Genomic DNA, 24,117 nt, shown 5'->3' on the forward strand with positions numbered 1-24,117 from the left:
TCCTCTACTTTTTGTCATTTATATAAATGATTTGGATGCGAGCATAAGAGGTACAGTTAGTAAGTTTGCAGATGACACCAAAATTGGAGGTGTAGTGGACAGCGAAGGTTACCTCAGATTACAACAGAATCTTGATCAGATGGGCCAATGGGCTGTGGAGAGGCAGATGGAATTTAATTCAGATAAATGCATGGCGCTGCATTTTGGGAAAACAAATCTTAGCAGGACTTATACACTTAATGGTAAGGTCCTAGGGAGTTTTGCTGAACAAAGAGATCTTGGAGTGCAGGTTCACAGCTCCTTGAAAGTGGAGTCGCAGGTAGATAGAATAGTGAAGGCGGCGTTTGGTATGCTTTCCTTTATTGGTCAGACTACTGAGTACAGGAGTTGGGAGGTCATTTTGCGGCTGTACAGGACATTGGTTAGGCCACTGTTGGAATATTGTATGCAATTCTGGTCTTCTTCCTATTGGAAAGATGTTGTGAGACTTGAAAGGGTTCAGAAAAGATTTACAAGGATGTTGCCAGGGTTGGAGGATTTGAGCTACTAGGAGAGGCTGAACAGGCCAGGGTTCTTTTTACTGGAGTGTCAGAGACTGAGGGTGACCTTATAGAGGTTTACAAAATTATGAGGGGGCACGGATAGGATAAATTTTCCCTGGGGTCGGGGAGTCCAGAACTAGAGGGCATAGGGTGAGAGGGGAAAGATATAAAAGAGACCTAAGGGGCAATTTTTTCACACAGAGGGTGGTACGTGTATGGAATGAGCTGCCAGAGGGAGTGGTGAAGGTTGGTACAACTGCAACATTTAAAAGGCATTTGGATGTGTATATGAATAGGAAGGGTTTGGAGGGATATGGGCCGGGTGCTAGCAGGTGTGACTAGATTGGGTTGGGATATCTGGATGGGGTGGACTGAAGGGTCTGTTTCCATGCTGTACATCTCTATGACTGCCAAGTATCATACCATTAGCCCAGTTCTCTGTATTCCTGTTGCTCCTTCCAAACTGAATTACCTCACACTTTTTTGCATTAAACTCCATTTGCCAGCTCTGCAGCTTATCTGTGACCCTTTGCAACCTGCAACATCCTTTGGCCTATCCACAATTCCACCGACCTTAGCATCATCTGCAAATTTACTAACTTATACTTCTATGCCCTCAACCATGTCATTTATAAAACTGACACACTGTACAGGCCCCAAAACATCACTCGTAACCAAACCAATCACTTGACGTACATCACTCATTACCAAACTCCAAAATGAACATTTCCCATCAACCACCACCCTCTGTCTTCTTTCAGCCAGCCAACTTCTGGTCCAAACCGCTAAATCACCCTCAATCCATGCCTCCATGTTTTGTGCGTAGCCTACTGTGGGAAACCTTATCAAAACGCCTTACTGAAATCCACATACACCACATCAACTGCTTTACCCTCATCCACCAATTTAGTCACCTTTGCAAAGATCTCAATAAGGTTTGTGGGGCACGACCTACCATTCACAAAACCGTATTGATGATCCCTAATCAACTTATTCCTTGCAAGATGAATATAAATCCTATCTCTTATAAACTATTCAAAACTTTACCCACAACCGAAATAAGACTCACTTCTCTATCATTACCAGGGTTGTCTCTACTCCCCTTCTTGAACAAGGGAATAACATTTGCTATCCTCCAGTCTGCTAGCATTATTCCTGTAGACAATGACAACATAAGATCAAAGTCAAAGGCTGTGTAATCTTCTTCCTGGCTTCCCAGAGAATCCTAGGATAAATCCCATCCAGCCCAGGGTGCTTATCTATTTTCACAGTTTCCAGAATAGCTAACACATCCTCCTTGTGAACTTCAATCCCATCTACTCCCGTAGCCTGCATCTCAATATTCTCCTTGACAATGTTGTCTTTTTCCAGTGAGAATACAGACAAAAAATATTTATTTAGTGCCTCTCCTATCACGTCAGACTCCATGCACAACTTTTCACTACTATCCTTGATTGGCCCTAATCTTTCTCGAGTCATTCTTTTATTCCTGATATACCTATATAAAGCTTTAGGGTTTTCCTTGGTCCTATCTGCCAATGACTTCTCATGTCCCTTCCTTTTTGCTCTCCCTTTAGGTCTATCCTGGCTAACTTGTAACAAACTGATCCTTCATGTCTCATTGTAACATAAGCTCCTTCTTCAGCCTGACAAGAGATTCAACTTCATTAGTAAACCATGCTCCCTTGTTCAACCACTTCCTCCCTACCTGACAGGTACATACTTTTCAAGGACACGCAGTAGCTGTTCCTTGAATAAGCTCCACATTTCAATTGTGTCCATCTCCTGCAGTTTCCTTCCCCATTCTGTGCATCCTAAACCTTGCCTAATCGCATCATAATTGCCTTTCCTCCATCTTTAATTCTTGCCCTGTGGTATATACCTATTGCTTTCATTGTTAAAATAAGCATACATGAATTGTGATCACTATCACCAAAGTACTCACCTCCCTCCAAATTTAACACCTGACTAGATTCATTACCTAGTATGAAATCCAATGTGGCCTCGCCCCTTGTTGGCCTGACTACATACTGTACACATTGGACAAAAACTGGCCCACCTAAAGTAATCGAACTATAGTATTTCCAGTTAATATTTGGTAAGTTAAAGTGCCCCATAGCAACTACCATGTTTCTCGTCTTCCTATCCAGAATCATCTTTGCAATCCTTTTCTCTACATCTCTGGAACTATTTATAGGCCTATAGAAAACTGCCAACAGGGTGACCTCTCCTTTCCTGTTTCTAATTCAGCCCATACTACCTCAGTGGAGGAGTCCTCAAACGTCCTTTCTGCCACCGTAATACTGTCCTCAACTAACAATGCCACACCTCTCCCTCTTTTACCATCTTACCTGTTCTTACTGAAACCTCTAAACCCCGGAACTTGCAACAACCATTCCTGTCCCTGTTCTATCCATGTCCCTGAAATGGCCATAATATCGAAGTCCCAGGTACAAACACGTGCTGCAAGTTCACCCACCTTATTCCGGATGCTCCTGGCATTGAAGTAAACACACTTCAAACCACCTTCTTGCTTGGTGGTGCACTCTTGCGACCTTGAAACCTCATTGGTGACCTCATTGCTCTCAAACTCCTGGACTCTGAAGCTACAATAGAGGTTCCTATCCCCTTGCTGAATTAGTTTAAACCCTCTTGAAGAGCGTTAGCAAATTCCTTCCCCCACAACCCCAACCCCAGGATATTGGTATCTTTCTGGTTCAGGTGTAGACCATCTTGTTTGTAGAGTTCTCACCAGCCCCAGAATTAGTCCCAATTATCCCAGTATCCGAAACCCTCCAACATCCTTGTAGCCACATGTTCAACTCCTCTCTCTCCCTATTCCTCGCCTCACGAGCACGTGGCATGGGTAACAAACTAGAATAACAATTCTGCTTGTTCTAGCTCCAAACTTCCAACCTAGCTCACTGAATTTCTGCCTTAAAACCCTATCCCTTTTTCACCCATATCATTCGTGCTTATGTGGACCACGACTTGGGGCTGCACCCCCACCCCCTCAAGAATCCCGAAAACACAATCCGAGACATCATGAACTTTGGCACCTGGGAGGAAACACACCAATCGTGAGTCTCTCCCGTTTCCACAGAACCTCCTGTCTGTCCCCCTAACTATGGAGTCCCCAATGACTAATGCTCTGTTCCTCTCCCCCCTTCCCTCTGAGCAACAGGGACAGACTCTGTGCCGAAGACGTACAGCCTATGGCTTACTCCAATAAGAGGTAATCTTATTGGAGTAAGAATGAGAGGTAATCACATTTAAATCTAAAGATTAATTAAAGGGATAGACTGCGGAGATGCTGGAAATGTTTCCCCTTGTTAGGGAACCTACAGCTGGGGGCACAAATTAGAAGTGATAGGGATGTCACTCAGGTTTGAGCTAAGAGTAATTATTTACTTGGAGGGCTGTGAATTTTTGGAATTCTATCACAGATGGCTGTGAGGGCTTTGTCTCTAAGATTAGTAGATTTGATTTCCAGTGGCGTACAGAATTATGGAGATAGAGTGGGTAGGCAGAAAAGTGTTCAATTATCTATGATCATATTAAATGCTGGTATAAGCTCAGTGGACTGCATCGTCTATTCCCTTTGACTATGCTCATAACTGAAATTCCTTATACCTGGAAACATTCATGTAATTTTCTTCTGCATCCTCTCCAATACCCTTATATCATTCCTGAAGTGAGACACCCAGAAATGGGTATAAAATTCCAGCGGTGCAGGACCAAGTGTTGAATATAACTTCAATGCATTCCAAAGAAGAGTGATATTAGACAGCACTGAGGAATGTAATCGCACCTTTAATGTTCCTAATCTAGTGAAATCAATTCTGTCCTCTGGAGCATTCTTTTCCTCCAGCAATTCAATGCCAACTTTAATCAATACGATACTCCTTCCTCTTTTCTCCTTCAACGTTGCTAAAAAGGGACAAGAAGTTGAAGCTTTTCATCCTGGATTGATCTGAACTAGCACACAAGAAACTGGGATGCAAAAAGAAAGATGATTTTATGCAGCCAGGGAAGAGGGTGCTGACTGGTTCGACTATCATTGGACACGGAGATGAAGCAAGAACAGTTAATTGTGGTCAGGCTGAATTCTCAGGTGGGGTAGGTAAATCCTGATTGGTCAGGTTACTGCCGTGGGATGTAGCAAAGATTGGCTTCACCACAACCTCTGACTTTTAAAAGATGCAACGAATGTACCAATTCTATTTGCCTACATTGAACATGTATTTATATATTTTACATATGTGACACTTAGAATGGGCAACTGCATTGCTCCACAAGCCCAATGATCTGAAACTGGTTTCTTCTGTAACTCTTATCACAGTGCAGATTCTTTAACAAATGATGTCCAATAACAGAAAGACATTGACTGGTGGAAATACTGTTCTGTGGCTTGCAAATATGGGCTGGTTGGAGCACAAGTGACCTACTGCCCACTGTGAATGGCTAATGGGATGCATTGTTTGATACTGTCCCCAGTCATAGAGATGCACAGCATAGAAACAGACCCTTCGGTCCAACTCATCCATGCTGACCAGATCACTTAACCTAATCTGGTCCCATGTGCCAGCGCTTGGCCCAAATCCCTCTGAACTCTTCCTATTCATATACTCATCCAAATACCTTTTAAATGCTGTAATTGTTGCAAGGTTTGTGAAGGTTTGTAGCTCAGGTTGAGGTTTAGGGTGTAGGTTTGATATCCAGACGTTTCATTACCTGGCTAGGTAACATCATCAGTGGTGACCTCCAAGTGAAGCGAAGCTGTTGTCTCCTGCTTTCTATTTATATCTTTCGCCTGGATGGAGACACAAACCCCAGGAACCCCATCCAGGAGAAAGATCTAAATAGAAAGCAGGAGACAACAGCTTCGCTCCACTTGGAGGTCGCCACTGATGATGTTACCTAGCCAGGTAATGAAACGTCTGGATATCAAACCTACAGCTCAGTGAGCTGTAATTGTACCAGCCTCCACCATTTACTCTGGCAGCTCATTCCATACATGCATCATCCTCTGCATGAAAATGTTGCCCCTCAGGTCCCTTTTATACCTTTCCCTTCTCACTGTAAACCTATGCCCTGTCATTCTGTTCTGCCCCACCCCAGGGAAAAGACTTTGTCTATTTATGTTATCCATGCCCCTCATGATTTTATAAACCTCTAATGAGTCACCCCTCAGCCTCCGACGCTCCAGGGAAAACAGCCCCAGCCTGTTCAGCCTCTCCCTACAGCTCAAATCCTCCAATCCTGACAACATCCTTGTCAATCTTTCCTGAACCCTTTCAAGTTTCACAACATCCTTCCGATAAGGAGGAGACTAGAATTGCACGCAATATTCCAACAGTGGCCTAATCCATGTCCTGTACAGCGGCAACATGGACTTCCAATTCCAATACTCAATACTCTGACCAATAAAGCATACCAAATGCCTTCTTCATTATCCTACCTGTGATTCTACTTTCAAGGAACAATGAAACTGAACTCCAAGGACTCTCTGTTCAAGAACACTCCCTGGGACCTTACCATTAAGTGTATAAGCATTGCTCTGATTTGCTTTTTCAAAATGCAATATCTAGCATTTACCTGAATTAATCTCCATCTGCCACTCCTCAGCCCATTGACCCATTCAATTAAGTTCCCGTTGTACTCTGAGGTAACCTTCTTCACCATCCACTACTCCTCATTGGTGTCATCTGCAAACTTACTAACTATACCTCATTGTTCACACCCAGATCATTTATGTAAGTGACAAAAAGCAATGGACCCAGCACCGATCATTGTGGCACACCACTGGTCACAGGCCTCCAGTCTGAAAGCAACCTTCCACTACCACCCTCTGTCTTCTTCCTTCGAGCCAGTTCTGTATCCAAATAGCCAGTTCACCCTGTAATCCATGAGATCTAACATTGCTAATCAGTCTACCATGAGGAATCTTGTCTAATGCCCTACTGAAGTCTACACAGATCATATCCACTGCTCTGCCCTCATCAATCCACTTTGTAACTTCTTCAAAAAACTCAATCAAGTTTGTGAGACATGATTTCCCACGTACAAAGCTATACTGACTATCACTAATCAGTCCTTGCCTTTCCAAATAAATATAAATCCTGTCCTTCAGGATTCCCTCCAACAACTTGCCCACCAGCGATGTCAGGCTCACTGGTCTATAGGTTTTCTGGTTTTTCATTACCACTTTTCTTAAATAGTGATACTATGTTAGCCAACCTCCAGTCATCCAGCACTTCACCTGCGACTATCAATGATACAAATATCTGAACAAGGGGACCAGCAATCACTTCCCTAGCTTCCCACAGAGTTCTAAGGTACACCTGTTCAGGTCATAGAGATCCACTTTTATGCATTTCAAGACATCCAGCACTTCCTCCTCTGTAATATGGACATGTTCCAAGATGTCACCATCTATCTCCTTACATTCTATATCTTCCATGTCCTTCTCCACAGTAAACACTGATGAACTGAAAAATCTCAGTCCCAACCCTCGGACTCAGCATCGCCTTCTTGACCTGCAATCTTATTCCCAACCTCTTGGCCCCCATCCCCACTCCGGCCTATCACCCTCACCTTAACCTCCTTCCACCTATCGCATTCCCAACGTCCCTCCCCCAAGTCCCCTCCCTACCTTTTATCTTAGCCTGCTTGGTACACCATCCTCATTCCTGAAGCAGGGCTTATGCCCGAAACATCGATTCTCCTGCACCTTGGATGCTGCCTGACCTGCTACGCTTTTCCACAACACATTTTTCAGCTCTGATCTCCAGCACCTGCAGTCCTCACTTTCTCCTAGTATCCGCAACTACACTGGCACCACCCCCTACCTTTTCCTCCGCTACATCGATGACTGTATCGGCGCTACCTCGTGCTCCCACAAGGAGGTTGAACAATTCATCCACTTTACTAACACCTTCCACCCTGACCTCAAATTTACCCGGATCGTCTCAGACTCCTCCCTCCCCTTCCTAGACCTCTCCATTTCTATCTTGGGTGACCGACTCAACATGGACATTTATTACAAACCGACCTCCTCCCACCCTGCCTCCTGTAAAAATGCCATCCCATATTCCCAATTCCTTCGCTCCCAGGAGGACCAATTCCAATACCGTACAGCCCAGGTGGCTTCCTTCTTCAAAGACCGCAATTTCCCCTCAGACATGGTTGACGATGCTCTCCACCGCATCTCCTCCACTTCCCGCTCCTCCACCCTTGAGCCCCGCCCCTCCAATCGCCACCAGGACGGAACCCCACTGGTCCTCACCTACCACCCCACCAACTTCCAGACACATTGTATCATCTGTCGTCATTTCCGCCACCTCCAAACAGATCCCACCACCAGGGATATATTTCCCTCCCCTTCCCTACCAGCGTTCTGGAAAGACCATTCCCTCTGCGACTCCCTCGTCAGATCCACACCCCCCACCAACCTAACCTCCACTGCCGACACCTTCCCCTGCAACCGCAAGAAATGCAAAATTTGCGCCCACACCTCCCCCCTCACCTCCCTCCAAGGCCCCAAGGGATCCTTCCACATCCGTCACAAATTCACCTGCACCTCCACACACATCATTTACTGCATCCGCTGCACCTGATGTGGCCTCCTCTACATTGGGGAGACAGGCCGCCTACTTGCGGAATGTTTCAGAGAACACCTCTGGGACACCCGCACCAACCAACCTAACCGCCCCGTGGCTGGACACTTTAACTCCCCCTCCCACTCCGCCAAGGACATGCAGGTCCTTGGCCTCCTCCATCACCAGACCATGGCAACACGACGCCTGGAGGAAGAGCGCCTCATCTTCCGCCTAGGAACCCTCCAACCACAAGGGATGAATGTAGATTTCTCCAGTTTCCTCATTTCCCTTCCCCCCACCTTATATCAGTCCCAACCCTCGGACTCAGCACTGCCTTCTTGACCTGCAATCTTCTTCCTGACCTCTCCGCCCCCATCCCTTCTCAGGCCTATCACCCTCACCGTAACTTCCTTCCACATATCGCATTTCCAACGCCCCTCCCCCAAGTCCCTCCTCTCTACCTTTTATCTTAGCCTGCTTGGCACACCCTGAAGAAGGGCTTATGCCCGAAACGTCGATTCTCCTGCTCCTTGGATGCTGCCTAACCTGCTGCGCTTTTCCAGCAACACATTCTTCAGCTCTGATCTCCAGCAAATGCAGTTCTCACTGTCTCTTAGTAAACACTAATGCAAAATACTCGTTTAGCATTTCCTACGGCTCCGCGTATAGGCTGCCTTGCTGATCTTTGAGGGGCCCTATTCTCTCCCAAGTTACCATTATGGTGTTAATGTATTTATAAAACCTTTTGTATTCTCCTTAACCCTATTTGCCAAAGCTATCTTATGTTCTCTTTGTGCCCTCCTGATTTCCCTCTTAAGTATACTCCTTACTGCCTTTATACTCTTCCTAGGATGCACTCGATCTATCCTGTCTATACCTGACATATGCATCCTTCTTTTTCTTTACTAAAATGTCTATTTCTCTAGTCATCCAGCATTCCCTACACCTACCAGCCTTTCCTTTCACCCTAACAGAAATATACTGTCTCTAGACTCTTGTTATCTCTTTTTTGAAGGCTTCCCATTTTTCAGCCGTCCCTTCACCTGTGAACATCTGCTTCCAATCAGCTTTTGAAAGTTCTTGCCTATACAGTCAAAATTGGCCTTTCTCCAATTTAGGACTTCAACTTTGAGATCCAGTTTATACTTTTCCATCAAAATTTTAAAACGAATACAATTATGGTCGCTGGCCCCAAAGTGCTCCCCCACTGACACCTCAGTCACCTGCCCTGCCTTATTTCCCAAGAGTAGATGAAGGTTTGCACCTCCTCTGGTCGGAACATCACATACTGTTCTTGTACACACTTAAATTCCTCTCCATCCAAACCCTTAACACTGTGTCAGTCCCAGTCCATGCCTGGAAAGTTAAAATTCCCTACCATAACCACGCTATTATTCTTACAGACAACTGAAATTTCTTACAAGTTTGCTTCTCAATTTCCCCCTGATGATTAGAGGGTCTGTAATACAATCCAATAAGGTGACACCCCTTTCTTATTTCTCAGTTCCACCCAAATAACTTCCCTGGATGTATTTCAGAGAATATCCTCCCTCAGTACAGCTGTAATGCTATCCCTTATCGAAAATGCCACTCCCCCTCCTCTCTTGCCCCCTTTTTTATCCTTCCTGTAGCATTTGTATCCTGGAACATTAAGCTGCCATCTTGTCCATCCCTGAGCCACGTTTCTGTAATTGCTATGATATCCCAGTCCCATGATCCTAACCATGCCCTGAGTTCATTTGCCTTCCCTGTTAGACATCTTGAATTGAAGTAAATGCAGTTTAATTTGTCAGTCCTACCTTGTTCTCTGCTTTGTTCCTGTCTGCCCTGGCTGTTTGACTCACTCCCTTTCCCAACTGCACCAGTCTCGGATTGATCTCTTTCCTCGCTATCTCCCCGGGTCCCATAACCAACCTACTCATTTAAGTCCCCCTAAGCAGTTCTAGCAAATCTCCCTGCCAGTATACTAGTCCCCTTCCAATTCAGGTGCAATCTGTCCTTCTTGTACAGGTCACTTCTACCCCAGAAGAGATTCCAATAATCCAAAAATATGAACCCTTCCCCCATGCACTAGCTCCCCAGCCACGCATTCATCTGCTCTATCCTCCTATTCCTACTCTCACTAGCTTCTAGTACCTTGAGCTCCTCATTTTTAAATTCCTGCTTAACTTTCTATATGCTGCCTTCAGAATCTCATCCTTTTCCCTTCCTATATCATTGGCTCCAATGTGTACAATGACCTCCTGCTGGTCCCTCTCCCCTTTGAGAACATTCCGCTCCCCTTCTGAGATATCCTTGATCCTGGCACCAGGGAGGCAACACACCATTCTGATTTTTTGCTGCTGGCCACAGAAACGTCCGTCTGTCTCTGATTAGACAGTCACCTATCACAATCGATCGCTTGGAACCTGACATACCCCTCTTTCCATTACAGTCTGCCTTGATTCCAGAAACTTGGCTGTTCGTGCTACATTCCCCTGAGAGTCCATCACCCCCTACAAAACAGAGATGGGGATAGCCACTGAAGACTCCTGCATTACCTGCCTACCCCTCCTACCTTTCCTGGAATTAACCCATCTACCTGACTGTATCTACTGCTTTTCTCCTTTCCTAGAACTGCTGCCCATCACACCCTCTAGCTCTTGTAAATTCCTCAGTGCCTCTAAGTGTCACTTCAACCAATTCATGCAATATGATAGGATTTGCAACCAAAGACACTTGCTGCAGACATAATCATCAGTAACATGGAAACTCTCCTTAAACTCCCACATCCGACAGGAAGAGCACATCACTCTCCTAAAGGCCATCTTTGCTCCTTCACAATCTACAGACCCAGAAAATAACACCGTCTTGTTGCTCTAAAAAATGTGTTCCAGGCTAACTTAGTACTTACGGTTAATACTTTAAAAATTTAGATTAGATTACTTACAGTGTGGAAACAGGCCCTTCGGCCCAACAAGTCCACACCGACCCGCCGAAGCGACAACCCACCCATACCCCTACATATACCCCTTACCTAACACTACGGGCAATTTAACATGGCCAATTCACCTGACCCGCACATCTTTGGACTGTGGGAGGAAACCGGAGCACCCGGAGGAAACCCACGCAGACACGGGGAGAACGTGCAAACTCCACACAGTCAGTCGCCTGAGTCGGGAATTGAACCCAGGTCCCTGGCGCTGTGAGGCAGCAGTGCTAACCACTGTGCCACCGTGCCGCCCATTTAATCAAGAGACAGATCTCAAAAACACATAATCAATAAAGAACCCATTCTATTCACTACTATAGACTTACAGCAAGGTTCCATTTAAAAACTATCTGTTCCTGTGCTACGTGCTGTCTCACGCAGGTTCCTCCAAGGAACTTCGGCTATTTGTTAATTTTTCCTAGATGCACTCTGATGTACAGAGATACATGAACTCAAACAGCATAGGTAGTAACTGTGCAGATTCACTGCTGTGTCAGTCAGCAGTGTAGGTTTCTTCTCTCTCTCCTTCACAGACCATGTGGTTACTGCTTTTTGTTTGCCTTTCTCCTTGTTAAAGTGCCGTTGTTTTGACTCCTTTTCCCCAAAGTTCCAAAACAATGTAACAGCTTATAAAATGTTGTTTGCTGCTCCAGGAATTCAAGGAAATCACCTCCAATGCCTAAAATACCTCAAAAAAGGTGCAGCGCTGAACAGCCACAATTTTTTCCGGTCCTCCATCTTGCTCTGTTGGGATGTACATACCTGGCATCACTCTCTCACCATATTGTAACATCAATCTGAACTGTAACTTAACAATCTCATTTTTCTTATACTCCATCCATTCATATAAATACACAGCAATCCTGATTTATACATTATTACTTTCACAGTTACTCTGTCCCCACCAATTATCTTACGATTTTGTATTTTAAAACTGTTTATTTATCTCAGTATTCTGTGCAGCTTGGTACTATCCCTGCTAAGTTACTTTGAACCCATCTCAACAGCACAAGCCAATGCCTGCAAGGAGCTCAGATCTGATTGTGACATGCACCTCCAGAAAAGCGCAGAAAAGTGTAAGGTGATTAGCTTTGGAAGGAGTTTGGAGTACGGGACTAACGGTAAGATTCTTGGTAGTGTAGATGAGCAGAGGGATCTCGGTGTCCATGCACACAGATCCCTCAAAGTTGCCATCCAGGTTGGGAGGATTGCTCAGAAGGCATACAGTGGGTTAGCTTTTATTGGTAGAGGGACTGAATTTCGGAACCACGAGGTCACGCTGCAGCTGTAAAAAACTGGTGCGGCCACACTTGGAGTATTGCATGTCGGTCCGGTGACAGCATTATAGCAAGGATGTGGAAGCTTTGGAAAGGGTTTACAGGAGATTTACTAGGATGTTGCCTGGTATGGAGGGAAGGTCTTATGAGGAAAGGTTGAGGAACTTGAAGCAATTTTCGTTAGAGAGAAGAGTTGAGAGGTGACCTAATTGCGATTGATTGATAATCAGAGGGTTAGATCAGGTGGACAATGAGAGCTTTTTTCCTCAGATGGTGATGGCATGCACAAGGAGGCATAGCTTTAAATTGAGGGGTGATAGATATAGGACAGAGGTCAGAGGTAGTTGCTTTACTCAGAGAGTAGTGGCGGTGTGGAAAGCACTGCCGGCCAACAGCTGTAGACTCACCAACTTTACAGGCATTTAAATGACCATTGGATAGGCATATGGACAAGAATAGAATAGTGTGGGTTAGATAGGCTTCAGATTGGTTTCAGAGGTTGGCACAACATCGAGGACCGAAGGGCCTGCACTACACTGTAACGTTCTCTGTTCTATGGACCTGACTCTGACTCCCCAGCACTCTCACAAATATTCAGACCACATATTTAGTAATGATTGTATTCAGTATCACAATCTTCTGCCTTTAAAAATATATATAATACAGAAACCTCACTGTTGCTGAGCCGAAATCTTGAGAGTCCCTCCCTAATAGCACTTTGGGCATACTATGGGCATACCTGTACAAATGCACTGTACCTACACCTGGTATGTACCTGTACAAATGCACTGTACCTACACCTGGTATGTACCTGTACAAATGCACTGTACCTATACCTGGTATGTACCTGTACAAATGTACTGTACCTATACCTGGTATGTACCTGTACTAATGTACTGTACCTATACCTGGTATGTACCTGTACAAATGCACTGTACCTATACCTGGTATGTACCTGTACAAATGTACTGAATGGGACAAGGGAGCTCGCTACCACCTTCTTCAGGCCAACTAAGAATGAACAACAAACAACAGGCCTGCCATAACACTCTCATCCCAAAAATGAATTTACGAAAAAGAATCCTTGCAATCACTGTGGTAACGCTGAAATGACATGCTCCATACTTACAACAGAGAAACCAAGGCAATAATGGAAAGCCAAAAATGGATGAAAGGACATTTAAAGAATTTGGCATTTAAATGACCATATCTCTCAGGAATTTCTGACATTGCTCTGCACAAAATAATTTTCTATCAAAAGCAAAGGTCATTTCAGTAAAGCTTCACCTACAGCAATGAGGCATGTGACCTATTAATCTACTCCAAGTGCTGAATAGTGACAATTCTCTGCTTTTCAAAAAATGAAGAGCTGGTGCATCAGTATAAGAACATCTGCCTGTATTCCAGCCAGGAGATCGTATTCAGAACTACGAATTGATGATGGGCTGTTTCAAAGGGTCGATAGTGAGGGGTACAGACAGACGGTTTTGTGGGGGCGACAGGGACTCACGTTTGGTATGTTGCCTCCCAGGTGCAAGGGTACGTGATGTCGCTGATCGTGTTTTCCGGGTCCTTAAGGGGGAGGGGGAGCAGCCCCAGATCGTGGTCCACGTTGGCACCAACGATATAGGTAGGAAGAAGGGTGAGGATGTAAGGCAGGCTTTCAGGGAGCTAGGTTGGAAGCTCAGAGTTAGAACAAACAGAGTTGTAGTCTCTGGTTTGTTACCCGTGCCACGTGATAGAGAGTCGAGGAACAGGGAGAGAGAGCAGTTAAATGCGTGGCTACAGGGATGGTGCAGGAGGGAGGGATTCCGGTTTCTGGATAACTGGGGTCCTTTCTGGGGAAGGTGGGACCTCTATAAAAAGGATGGTCTACACTTGAACCTGAGGGGCACCAGTATCCTTGGGGGGAGGTTTGCTAGTGCTCTTTGGGAGGGTTTAAACTAACTCCGCGGGGGCATGGGAACCAGGACTGTAGCTTTAGGGTACAGGACCTTGAGTGTAGGGAGGTTAGGAATAATGCAGCGATCTCTAAGGAGGGTGACTGTAACCAGAAAGGTGGATTGAAGTGTGTATACTTCAATGCCAGAAGTATAAGGAATAAGGTAGGTGAACTTGCAGCGTGGGTTGGTACCTGGGACTTCGATGTTGTGGCCATTACAGAGACGTGGGTAGAACAGGGACAAGAATGGCTGTTGCACGTTCCAGGGTTCAAATGTTTTAGTAGGATCAGACATGGGGGTAAAAAAGGGGGAGGCGTGGCATTACTTGTCAAAGACAGTATCACAGCAGTGGAATGGACGATGGAAGAGGACTTGCCATCTGAGGTAGTTTGGGCTGAGGTTAGAAATAGGAAAGGTGAGGTCACCCTGTTAGGTGTTTTCTACAGGCCTCCTAATAGTCCTAGAGAAGTAGAGGATAATATTGCGAGGATGATTCAGGAAAAGAGTGAAGGTAGCAGGGTGGTTGTTATGGGGGACTTTAACTTCCCAGATATTGACTGGGAGAGCTATAGCTCGAGTTCATTAGATGGGTCGGTGTTTGTACAATGTGTGCAGGAGGGTTTCCTGACACAATATGTCGACAGGCCAACAAGAGGGGAGGCTATATTGGATTTGGTTCTAGGTAATGAACCAGGCCAGGTGTTGGACTTGGAGGTAGGTGAGCACTTCGGGGACAGTGACCACAACTCGGTGACTTTTACTTTAGTGATGGAGAGGGATAATCGTGTGCCGCAGGGCAAGAGCTATAGCTGGGGGCAGGGAAATTATGATGCAGTGAGGCATGACTTAGGATGTGTGGATTGGAAAAACAGGCTTCAAGAGAAGAACACTAATGAGATGTGGGGAGTGTTCAAGGAGCAGCTACTGCGTGTCCTCGATAGGTATGTACCAGTCAGGCATGGTGTAAAGGGCCTTGTGAGGCAGCCGTGGTTTAGTAAGGAATTGGAGTCCCTTGTGAAAGGGAAGAAGGCGGCATATGTAAAGATGAGGCGTGAAGGTTCAGTAGGGGCGATTGAGAGTTATAAGGTAGCCAGGAAGGAGCTAAAGAGGGAGTTAAGAAAAGCGAGAAGGGGACATGAAAAGTCTTTAGCTGGTAGGATTAGGGAAAACCCAAAGGCTTTCTATAGGTATGTCAAGAATAAAAGGATGACTAGGGTAGGTATCGGTCCAGTCAAGGATAGTAGTGGGAAGTTGTGTGTGGAGGCGGAGGAGATTGGAGAGACATTAAATCAGTACTTTTCATCAGTATTCACTCAGGAACAGGACACTGTTGCTGATGTGAATATTGAATCACAAATAATTAGAATGGATGGCCTGGAAATATGCAGGGAAGAGGTTTTGGGAATATTGGAAAGGATGAATATAGATAAGTCTCCTGGGCCTGATGGCATTTACCCCAGGATCCTATGGGAAGCTAGGGAGGAGATAGCAGAGCCATTGGCCTGGATTTTTATGTCATCGTTGTCAACAGGAATAGTACCAGAGGACTGGAGGATAGCGAATGTGGTCCCATTGTTCAAGAAAGGGAGTAGGGATAGCCCTAGCAACTATAGGCCAGTGAGTCTGACTTCAGTGGTGGGCAAAGTCTTAGAGAGAATGGTAAGGGATAAGATTTATGAACATCTGGGTAGGAATAACGTGATCAGGGATAGCCAGCATGGTTTTGTGAAGGGCAGGTCGTGCCTCACAAACCTTATTGAGTTCTTTGAGAAGGTGACCAAGGAAGTGGATGAGGGTAAAGCAGTAGATGTTGTGTATATGGATTTTAGTAAGGCGTTCGATAAGGTTCCCCATGGTAGGCTAATGCTAAAACTTCGGAGGTATGGCATTGAGGATACATTAGAGGTTTGGATTAGGAATTGGCTGGCTGGAAGGAGATAGAGGGTAGTAGTTGATGGATTATGTTCATCTTGGAGCGCAGTTACTAGCGGTGTACCACAAGGATCTGTTTTGGGACCATTGCTTTTTGTTATCTTTATAAATGATCTAGAGGAAGGACTTGAAAGCTGGGTAAGCAAGTTTGCGGATGACACAAAAGTCGGTGGAGTTGTGGATAGTGAGGAAGGAAGTGGTAGGTTACAGCGGGATATAGATAAGTTGCAGAGCTGGGCGGAAATGTGGCAAATGGAATTCAATGTAGCTAAGTGCGAAGTCGTTCACTTTGGTAGGAATAACAAGATGATGGATTACTGGGCTAATGGTAGGCTACTTGGTAGTGTGGATGAGCAGAGGGATCTTGGTGTCCATGTACACAGATCTCTGAAAGTTGCCACCCAGGTAAATAGTGCTGTGAGGAAGGCATATGGTGTACTGGGCTTTATTGGCAGAGGAATTGAGTTCCGGAGTCCTGAGGTCATGTTGCAGTTGTATAAGACTCTGGTGCGGCCTCATCTGGAGTATTGTGTGCAGTTTTGGTCGCCATACTATAGGAAGGATGTGGAAGCTTTAGAACGAGTGCAGAGGAGGTTTACCAGGATGTTGCCTGGAATGGTAGGAAAATCTTATGAGGAAAGGCTGAGGCACTTGGGGCTGTTCTCATTGGAGAAGAGAAGGTTTAGGGGAGATCTGATAGAAGTGTATAAGATGATTAGGGGTTTAGATAGGGTAGATACTAAGAACCTTTTACCGCTAATGGAGTCAGGTGTTACTAGGGGACATAGCTTTAAATTAAGGGGTGGTAGGTATAGGACAGATGTTAGGGGTAGATTCTTCACACAGCGGGTTGTGAGTTCATGGAATGCCCTGCCCGTATCAGTGGTGAACTCTCCTTCTTTATGGTCATTTAAGTGGGCATTGGATAGGCATTTGGAAGTTATTGGGCTAGTATAGGTTAGGTAGGATTCGGTCGGCGCAACATCGAGGGCCGAAGGGCCTGTACTGCGCTGTATCCTTCTATGTTCTATGTTCTATGTAACACAGAAATGTTAAACCATATGAATCTATCAACTAGATTCCATTAACTCAAAGCCAACAGCTCATCAACCAGGAAGGAAAACTAAGGAAAATTAGCCATGCCAAATGCAATGTTTACTTTACAGACATGATGATAAAAATACTGGCATTTACCCACATAAAGAAACTCATGCATATCTTTCTTTGCAGGGTTTGGGAGAATCCTGATCTGGCAGTGTTGTACTTAACAGCATTGAACAGAAATGCACACTATTCTTTCAGCAATATTCCATGACATAAGGACAGCAATAGCAAAATTAATTTTCTGAAGGCTTACTCTGCGTATTTGTACTGCCACTCTCCAGTCACTAGTTCTTGTTCAAACAAGCGAGGAACCCATTCCTCTCCCTTTGCTTTCCGCTGTTTGGCAGCTTTACGTTGAGTTTCTTCCAGGACAAACTTTTCATTTGTAGCTTCATTTTGGTCCTTGTTGTGTATTGCATGTGTTACATGTCGCCACAGTCTAAGGAGATGGTCACAGAAGGAAGACATGAATAAAGTTCAAACATTAAACATTTCCTTATTGTTCGATATTTTATTAAAATTCTACGAATTGAATTATACAAAATGTAACAGGTTCTCAATTAACTCTTAGAGACAAGGATCATTAAAAACATGCATTCATCCAAGAATTTTGTCAATTGAGCCAAAACAACTTACAAAATAAAAAGATCTTGTCAATGAGATAGAGAACTATTTTATTGATAACCAATTCCATGAAGAGAGACAGCTGCAAAATATTGAGTTATCAAAGAAATATACCAACTAGGAGAACGTGAGGACTGCAGATGTTGGAGAGCAGAGCTGAAAAATGTGTTGCTGGAAAAGCGCAGCAGGTCAGGAATCAGATTCCTGAAGAAGGGCTTATGCCTGAAATGTCTTTTCCAGCAACACATTTTTCAAATATACCAACTAGGCAGCATATCTCATTTCAAAATATTGTTTTATGTACTTCTTGCAATTTCATTGTTTTGAAAGCATATGGGAAGAGTAGTGAAAAGGGTCATTTGCACAGAGATATGACTTTTGGGTTGTGTAGGCAGTTATTATGGTGCAAAATAAAATTCTACTGGGAACACATTCTCTGCTGGTGTCAGCATGTGATCATTCCATATCACGTAAAAGGCAAATGGGCACAGGGTGTGGTGTGACGTTGTAAAAAAGAAACAAAATTAAATTGATAGCAAGAAATGATATAGGGTCAGAAGACACAGAATCTACGTGGGTAGAGTTGAGGAACCACAAAGGAAAATAGACCCTGACGAGACTTACGTATTGGTCTCCAGCAGTCAGGATGTCGGGGCAGAAAATAAAACATGAGATAGAAAAGGCACGTAAAAAAAGGCACTAGTAGAATCAACATAAGGGACTTCAATATATAGGTAGTTGGGAAAATTAGGTTGGTATGAATCCGAAAAGAAGAAATTTGTGGAATGTGTACAAGATGATTTCTTTGGAGTAGCTTGTGGTAGAGCCCACGAGGGGACAGGCAGTTCTGGATTTGGTGATATGTAATGAGGCAGACTGGATTAGGGAGCAGAAGGTAAAGAAACCCATGGGGAAGGGGGCTGGCACAGAGTAGGGGGTTGACATGAAAATGGAAAGAAAGAGGCAAGGAAGACTGCTGGAAAATGAGACTGAGAAGCAATAACGGGGAACAAAGAAATGGCTGAGGTACTGAATAAGTACATTGCATCAGTTTTCATGGTGGAATACACCAGTAGCATACCAGAACTTCAATAAGTCAAAAGGCATGAGGTGAGTGCAGCGGCTATCACTAAGGTGGTACTGGGCAAGTTGAAGGTGGATAAATCACCTGGGCTAGACGGATTACATCCCAGAGTTCTTAAGGAGATAGCTGAGGAAACTATGAAGACATTGGTGGTAATCTTTTAGAAATCGTTGGAATCAGGGAGTGTCCAAGCAGACTGGAACATGGTGAATATAACACCCCTGCTTAAGAAGGGAGGGATGCAGAGGACAGAAGATCATAGACTGGTTAGCCTGACCTCAGTCATTGGTAAGATTAGAGAGTCCATTACTAAGAATGAAACTGCCAAGCACCTGGAAGGGCATGGTAAAATAGGGCTGAGTGAGCGCTGCTTCATCAAGGGAAGGTCATGCCTGACAAATCTGTTAGAACTCTTAGATGAGGGAACGAGCAAGTTAGACAAAGGAAAGCCAGTGGAAGTGATCACTGTGGATTTCTAGAAGGCCTCGGACAAAATGCTGCACAGCAGGTTGTAAATAAATTCAGAGCCGACAGTATTCGGGGAAAGATACTGACTATAGTATTAGGGGAAAGATACTGACTGGCAGAAAGCAGACAGTGGGGATAAAGTTTCTGGATTAATGGTGCTGGAAGACCACAGCAGTTAAGGCAGCATCCAAGGAGCAGTGAAATTGACGTTTCAGGCAAAAGCCCTTCACCAGGAATAAAAGCAGAGAGCCTGAAGCGTGGAGAGATAAGCTAGAGGAGGGTGGGGGTGGGGAGAAAGTAGCATAGAGTATAATAGGTGAGTGGGGGAGGGGATGAAGGTGATAGGTCAGGGAGGAGAGGGTGGAGTGGATAGGTGGAAAAGGAGATAGAACATAGAACATAGAAAAATACAGCGCAGTACAGGCCCTTCGGCCCTCGATGTTGCACCGACCGAAGCCTACCTAACCTACACTAGCCCAATAACCTCCATATGCTTATCCAATGCCTGCTTAAATGACCATAAAGAGGGAGAGTCCACCACTGCTACTGGCAGGGCATTCCATGAACTCACAACTCGCTGAGTAAAGAATCTACCCCTAACATCTGTCCTATACCAACCTCCCCTTAATTTAAAGCTGTGTCCCCTAGTAACAGCTGACTCCATACGCGGAAAAAGGTTGTCACTGTCAACCCTATCTAAACCCCTAATCATCTTGTACACCTCTATCAAATCTCCCCTAAACTTTCTTTTCTCCAATGAGAATAGCCCCAAGTGCCTCAGCCTTTCCTCATACGATCTTCCTACCATGCCAGGCAACATCCTGGTAAACCTCCTCTGCACCTGTTCCAGTGCCTCCACATCCTTCCTATAGTATGGCGACCAAAACTGCACACAATACTCCAGATGAGGCCGCACCAGAGTCTTATACAACTGCAACATGACCTCAGAACTCCGAAACTCAATTCCTCTACCAATAAAGCCCAGTACACCATATGCCTTCTTCACAGCACTATTTACCTGGGTGGCAACTTTCAGAGATCTGTGATAATGGACACCAAGATCCCTCTGCTCATCCACACTACCAAGTAGCCTACCATTAGCCCAGTAATCCATCTTCTTGTTACTCCTACCAAAGTGAATCACTTCACACTTAGCTACATTAAACTCCATTTGCCACCTTTCTGCCCAGCTCTGCAACTTATCTATATCCCGCTGTAACCTGCAACATCCTTTTTCGCTGTCCATAACTCCACCGACTTTCGTGTCATCCGCAAACTTGCTCACCCAGCCTTCTCGCCCCTCCTCCAGGTCATTTATTAAAATGACAAACAGCAATGGTCCCAAAACAGATCCTTGTGGAACACCGCTAGTAACTGCACTCCAAGATGAACCTTTGCCATCAACTACTACCCTCTGTCTCCTTCCAGCCAGCCAATTCCTAATCCAAACCTCTAATGCACCCTCATGCCATACCTCCGTATTTTTTGAGTAGCCTACCATGGGGAACCTTATCAAACGCCTTGCTAAAATCCATATACACCACATCTACTGCTTTACCCTCGTCCACTTCCTTGGTCACCTTCTCAAAGAACTCAATAAGGTTTGTGAGGCACGACCTGCCCTTCATAAAACCATGCTGACTATCCTTGAATACATTATTCCTATCCAGATGTTTATAGATCCTATCCCTTACAATTCTCTCTCAGACTTTGCCCACAACAGAAGTGAGACTTACTGGCCTATAGTTACTAGGGCTGTCCCTGCTCCCCTTCTTGAACAAGGGGACCACATTCGCTATCCTCCAGTCTTCTGGCACTATTCCTGTAGACAATGACGACATAAAAATCAAGGCCAATGGCTCCGCTATCTCCTCCCTAGCTTCCCAGAGGATCCTAGGATAAATGCCATCAGGCCCAGGGGACTTGTCTATTTTCATCCTTTCCAGTATTCCCCGGAACTCTTCCCTACATACCTCAAAGCCATCCATTCTAATCACTAGTGACTCAATATTCATATCAGCAACAATGTCCTGTTCCTGAGTGAATACTGACGAAAAGTATTGATTTAGTGTCTCTCCAATCTCCTCCGCCTCCACGCACAACTTCCCACTACTATCCTTGATGGGACCGATACCTACCCTAGTCATCCTCTTATTCCTGACATATCTATAGAAAGCCTTTGGGTTTTCCCTAATTCTACCAACCAAGGACTTTACATGTCCCCTTCTCGCTGCTCTTAGCTCTCTCTTTAGATCCTTCCTGGCTACCTTATAACTCTCAATCGCCCCAATTGAACCTTCACGCCTCATTTTTACATAGGCCGCCCTCTTCCCTTTTACAAGGGATTCCAATTCCTTATTAAACCACGGCTCCCTCACAAGACCCTTTCCTCCCTGCCTGACTGATACATACTTATCAAGGACACCCAATAGCTGCTCCTTGAACAAGCTCCACATATCATTTGTGTCCTTCCCTTGAAGCCTATTTTTCCAGTCCACACATCCTAAGTCATGCCTCACCGCATCATAATTTCCCTGCCCCCAGATATAACTCCTGCCCTGCAGTGCACACTTATCCCTCTCCATCACTAGAGTAAAAGTCACCGAGTTGTGGTCACTGTCCCCGAAGTGCTCACCTACCTCCAAGTCTAACACCTGGCCTGGGTCATTACCTAGAACCAAATCCAGTATGGCCTCACCTCTTGTTGGCCTGTCTACATATTGTGTCAGGAAACCCTCCTGCACACATTGAACAAACACCGACCCATCTAACGAACTCGAGCTATAGCTTTCCCAGTCAATATCTGGGAAGTTAAAGTCCCCCATAATAACCACCTTACTACTTTCACTCTTCTCCTGAATCATCCTTGTAATACTTTCCTCTACGTCTCTCGAACTATTAGGAGGCCTGTAGAAAACTCCTAACAGGGTGACCTCACCTTTCCTAGTTCTAACCTCAGCCCAAACTACCTCAGATGGCAAGTCTTCCTCCATCGTCCTTTCCACTGCTGTAATACTATCCTTGACAAGCAATGCCACACCTCCTCCTCTTTTACCCCCACCTCTGACCCTACTAAAACATTTAAACCCTGGAACCTGCAACAGCCATTCCTGTCCCTGTTCTACCCACGTCTCTGTAATGGCCACAACATTGAAGTCCCAGGTACCAACCCACGCTGTAAGTTCACCTACCTTATTTCTTATACTTCTGGCATTGAAGTATACACACTTCAAGCCACCTTCCTGTTTACTGGCACCCTCCTTCGAGATCGATGCCTTGTTCCTAACCTCCCTACACTCAAGGTCCTGTACCCTAAAGCTACAGTCCAGGTTCCCATGCCCCTGCAGAGTTAGTTTAAACCCTCCCAAAGAGCACTAGCAAACCTCTCTGCAAGGATGCTGGTGCCCCTCAGGTTCAGGTGGAGACCATCCTCATATAGAGGTCCCACCTTCCCCAGAAAGGACCCCAGTTATCCAGATACCGGAATCCCTCCCTCCTGCATCATCCCTGTAGCCATGCATTTAACTGTTCTCTCTCCCTATTCCTCGACTCTCAGGAAGGACAAGTCTGGACAGGTCATGGGGACAGTGCTCAGCTGGAAGTTTGGAACTAGGGTGAGGTGGGGGAAGGGGTAATGAGGAAACTGTTGAAGTCCACATTGACGCCCTGGGGTTGAAGTGTTCCGAGGTGGAAGATGAGGTGTTCTTTCTCCAGGTGTCTGGTGGTGAGGGACCAGCGGTGAAGGAGGCCCAGGATGTCTTTTTCAGGATGGCAGCTGATGACTAATGGAGTTCCACGGGATCTATGTTGGGACCATAACTGAAGGAACTGAGAGCATTGTTTCTAAGATTGTAAACACAAAGATATGTTGAGGAGATGGGGAGGCTCAGAATGAGTTGAACTCGTGAGGCAATTGGGTAAAGCAGTGGCAGACGGAATACTACGTGGCAAAAGTGTGAGGTTATGCACTTTGGTAGGAAGAACAGAGGTGTAGACCACTTTTTAAATGGGGAAAGATCTGGGAAACCTGAAGCCCAAAGGAACTTGGAAGTCCTAGCTTATGGTTCTTTTAAGGCTAACATGTAGGTTCAGTTGGCAGTTAGGAGGCAAATACAACGTTTGCATTTATTTCAAGAATGCTGGAATACAAGAGCAAAGGTGTACTGCTGAGGCTGTATAAGGCTGTGGTCAGACAACATTTGGAATATTGTGAGCAGTTTGAGCTCTGTATCTAAGGAAGGATTTGCTGGCCTTGGTGGGGGTCCAGAAGAGGTTCACAAGAATATCCTGAGAAGTGAAGGGCCTGTCATAGAAGGTGTGGTTGTGGTCTCTGGGTCTGTACCTGGTGGGGTTTAGAATGAAGAAAGGGGGAGTTGCATTGAAACTTACAGAATAAGGAGAGACCTGGATAGAATGGATATGGAGAAGACTTTTCCATTAGCAGGAGAGACTAGGACCTGAGGGCACAGCATCAGAGTGAAGGGAAACAATTCAGAACTGAGTCAAGGAGAAATTCCTTCAGCCAGTGGGTGGTTAATCTGTGAAACTCATTGCTTCAGAAGGCTGTGGAG

At 45.2% G+C, this 24,117-nt stretch overlaps 1 protein-coding gene across 6 annotated transcripts in view; it reads right to left on the reverse strand.

The window, feature by feature from the left end:
* The window catches only part of osbpl8 (oxysterol binding protein-like 8), a 419,660-nt gene that overhangs the window by 43,033 nt on the left and 352,510 nt on the right, over positions 1–24,117 (reverse strand). For all 6 annotated transcript variants that reach the window (XR_009645711.1, XM_060839573.1, XM_060839571.1 and 3 more), the window contains one exon: positions 17,624–17,809. Coding sequence is in view for 5 of the 6 variants with exons in the window: in XM_060839573.1 (XP_060695556.1) it covers positions 17,624–17,809 (186 nt within the window). In the remaining variant the exon portion in view is untranslated. The remainder of the gene's footprint in view (positions 1–17,623; positions 17,810–24,117) is intronic.

This window comes from Hemiscyllium ocellatum, chromosome 19 (assembly GCF_020745735.1).
Source record: "Hemiscyllium ocellatum isolate sHemOce1 chromosome 19, sHemOce1.pat.X.cur, whole genome shotgun sequence".
NCBI lineage: Eukaryota > Metazoa > Chordata > Chondrichthyes > Orectolobiformes > Hemiscylliidae > Hemiscyllium > Hemiscyllium ocellatum.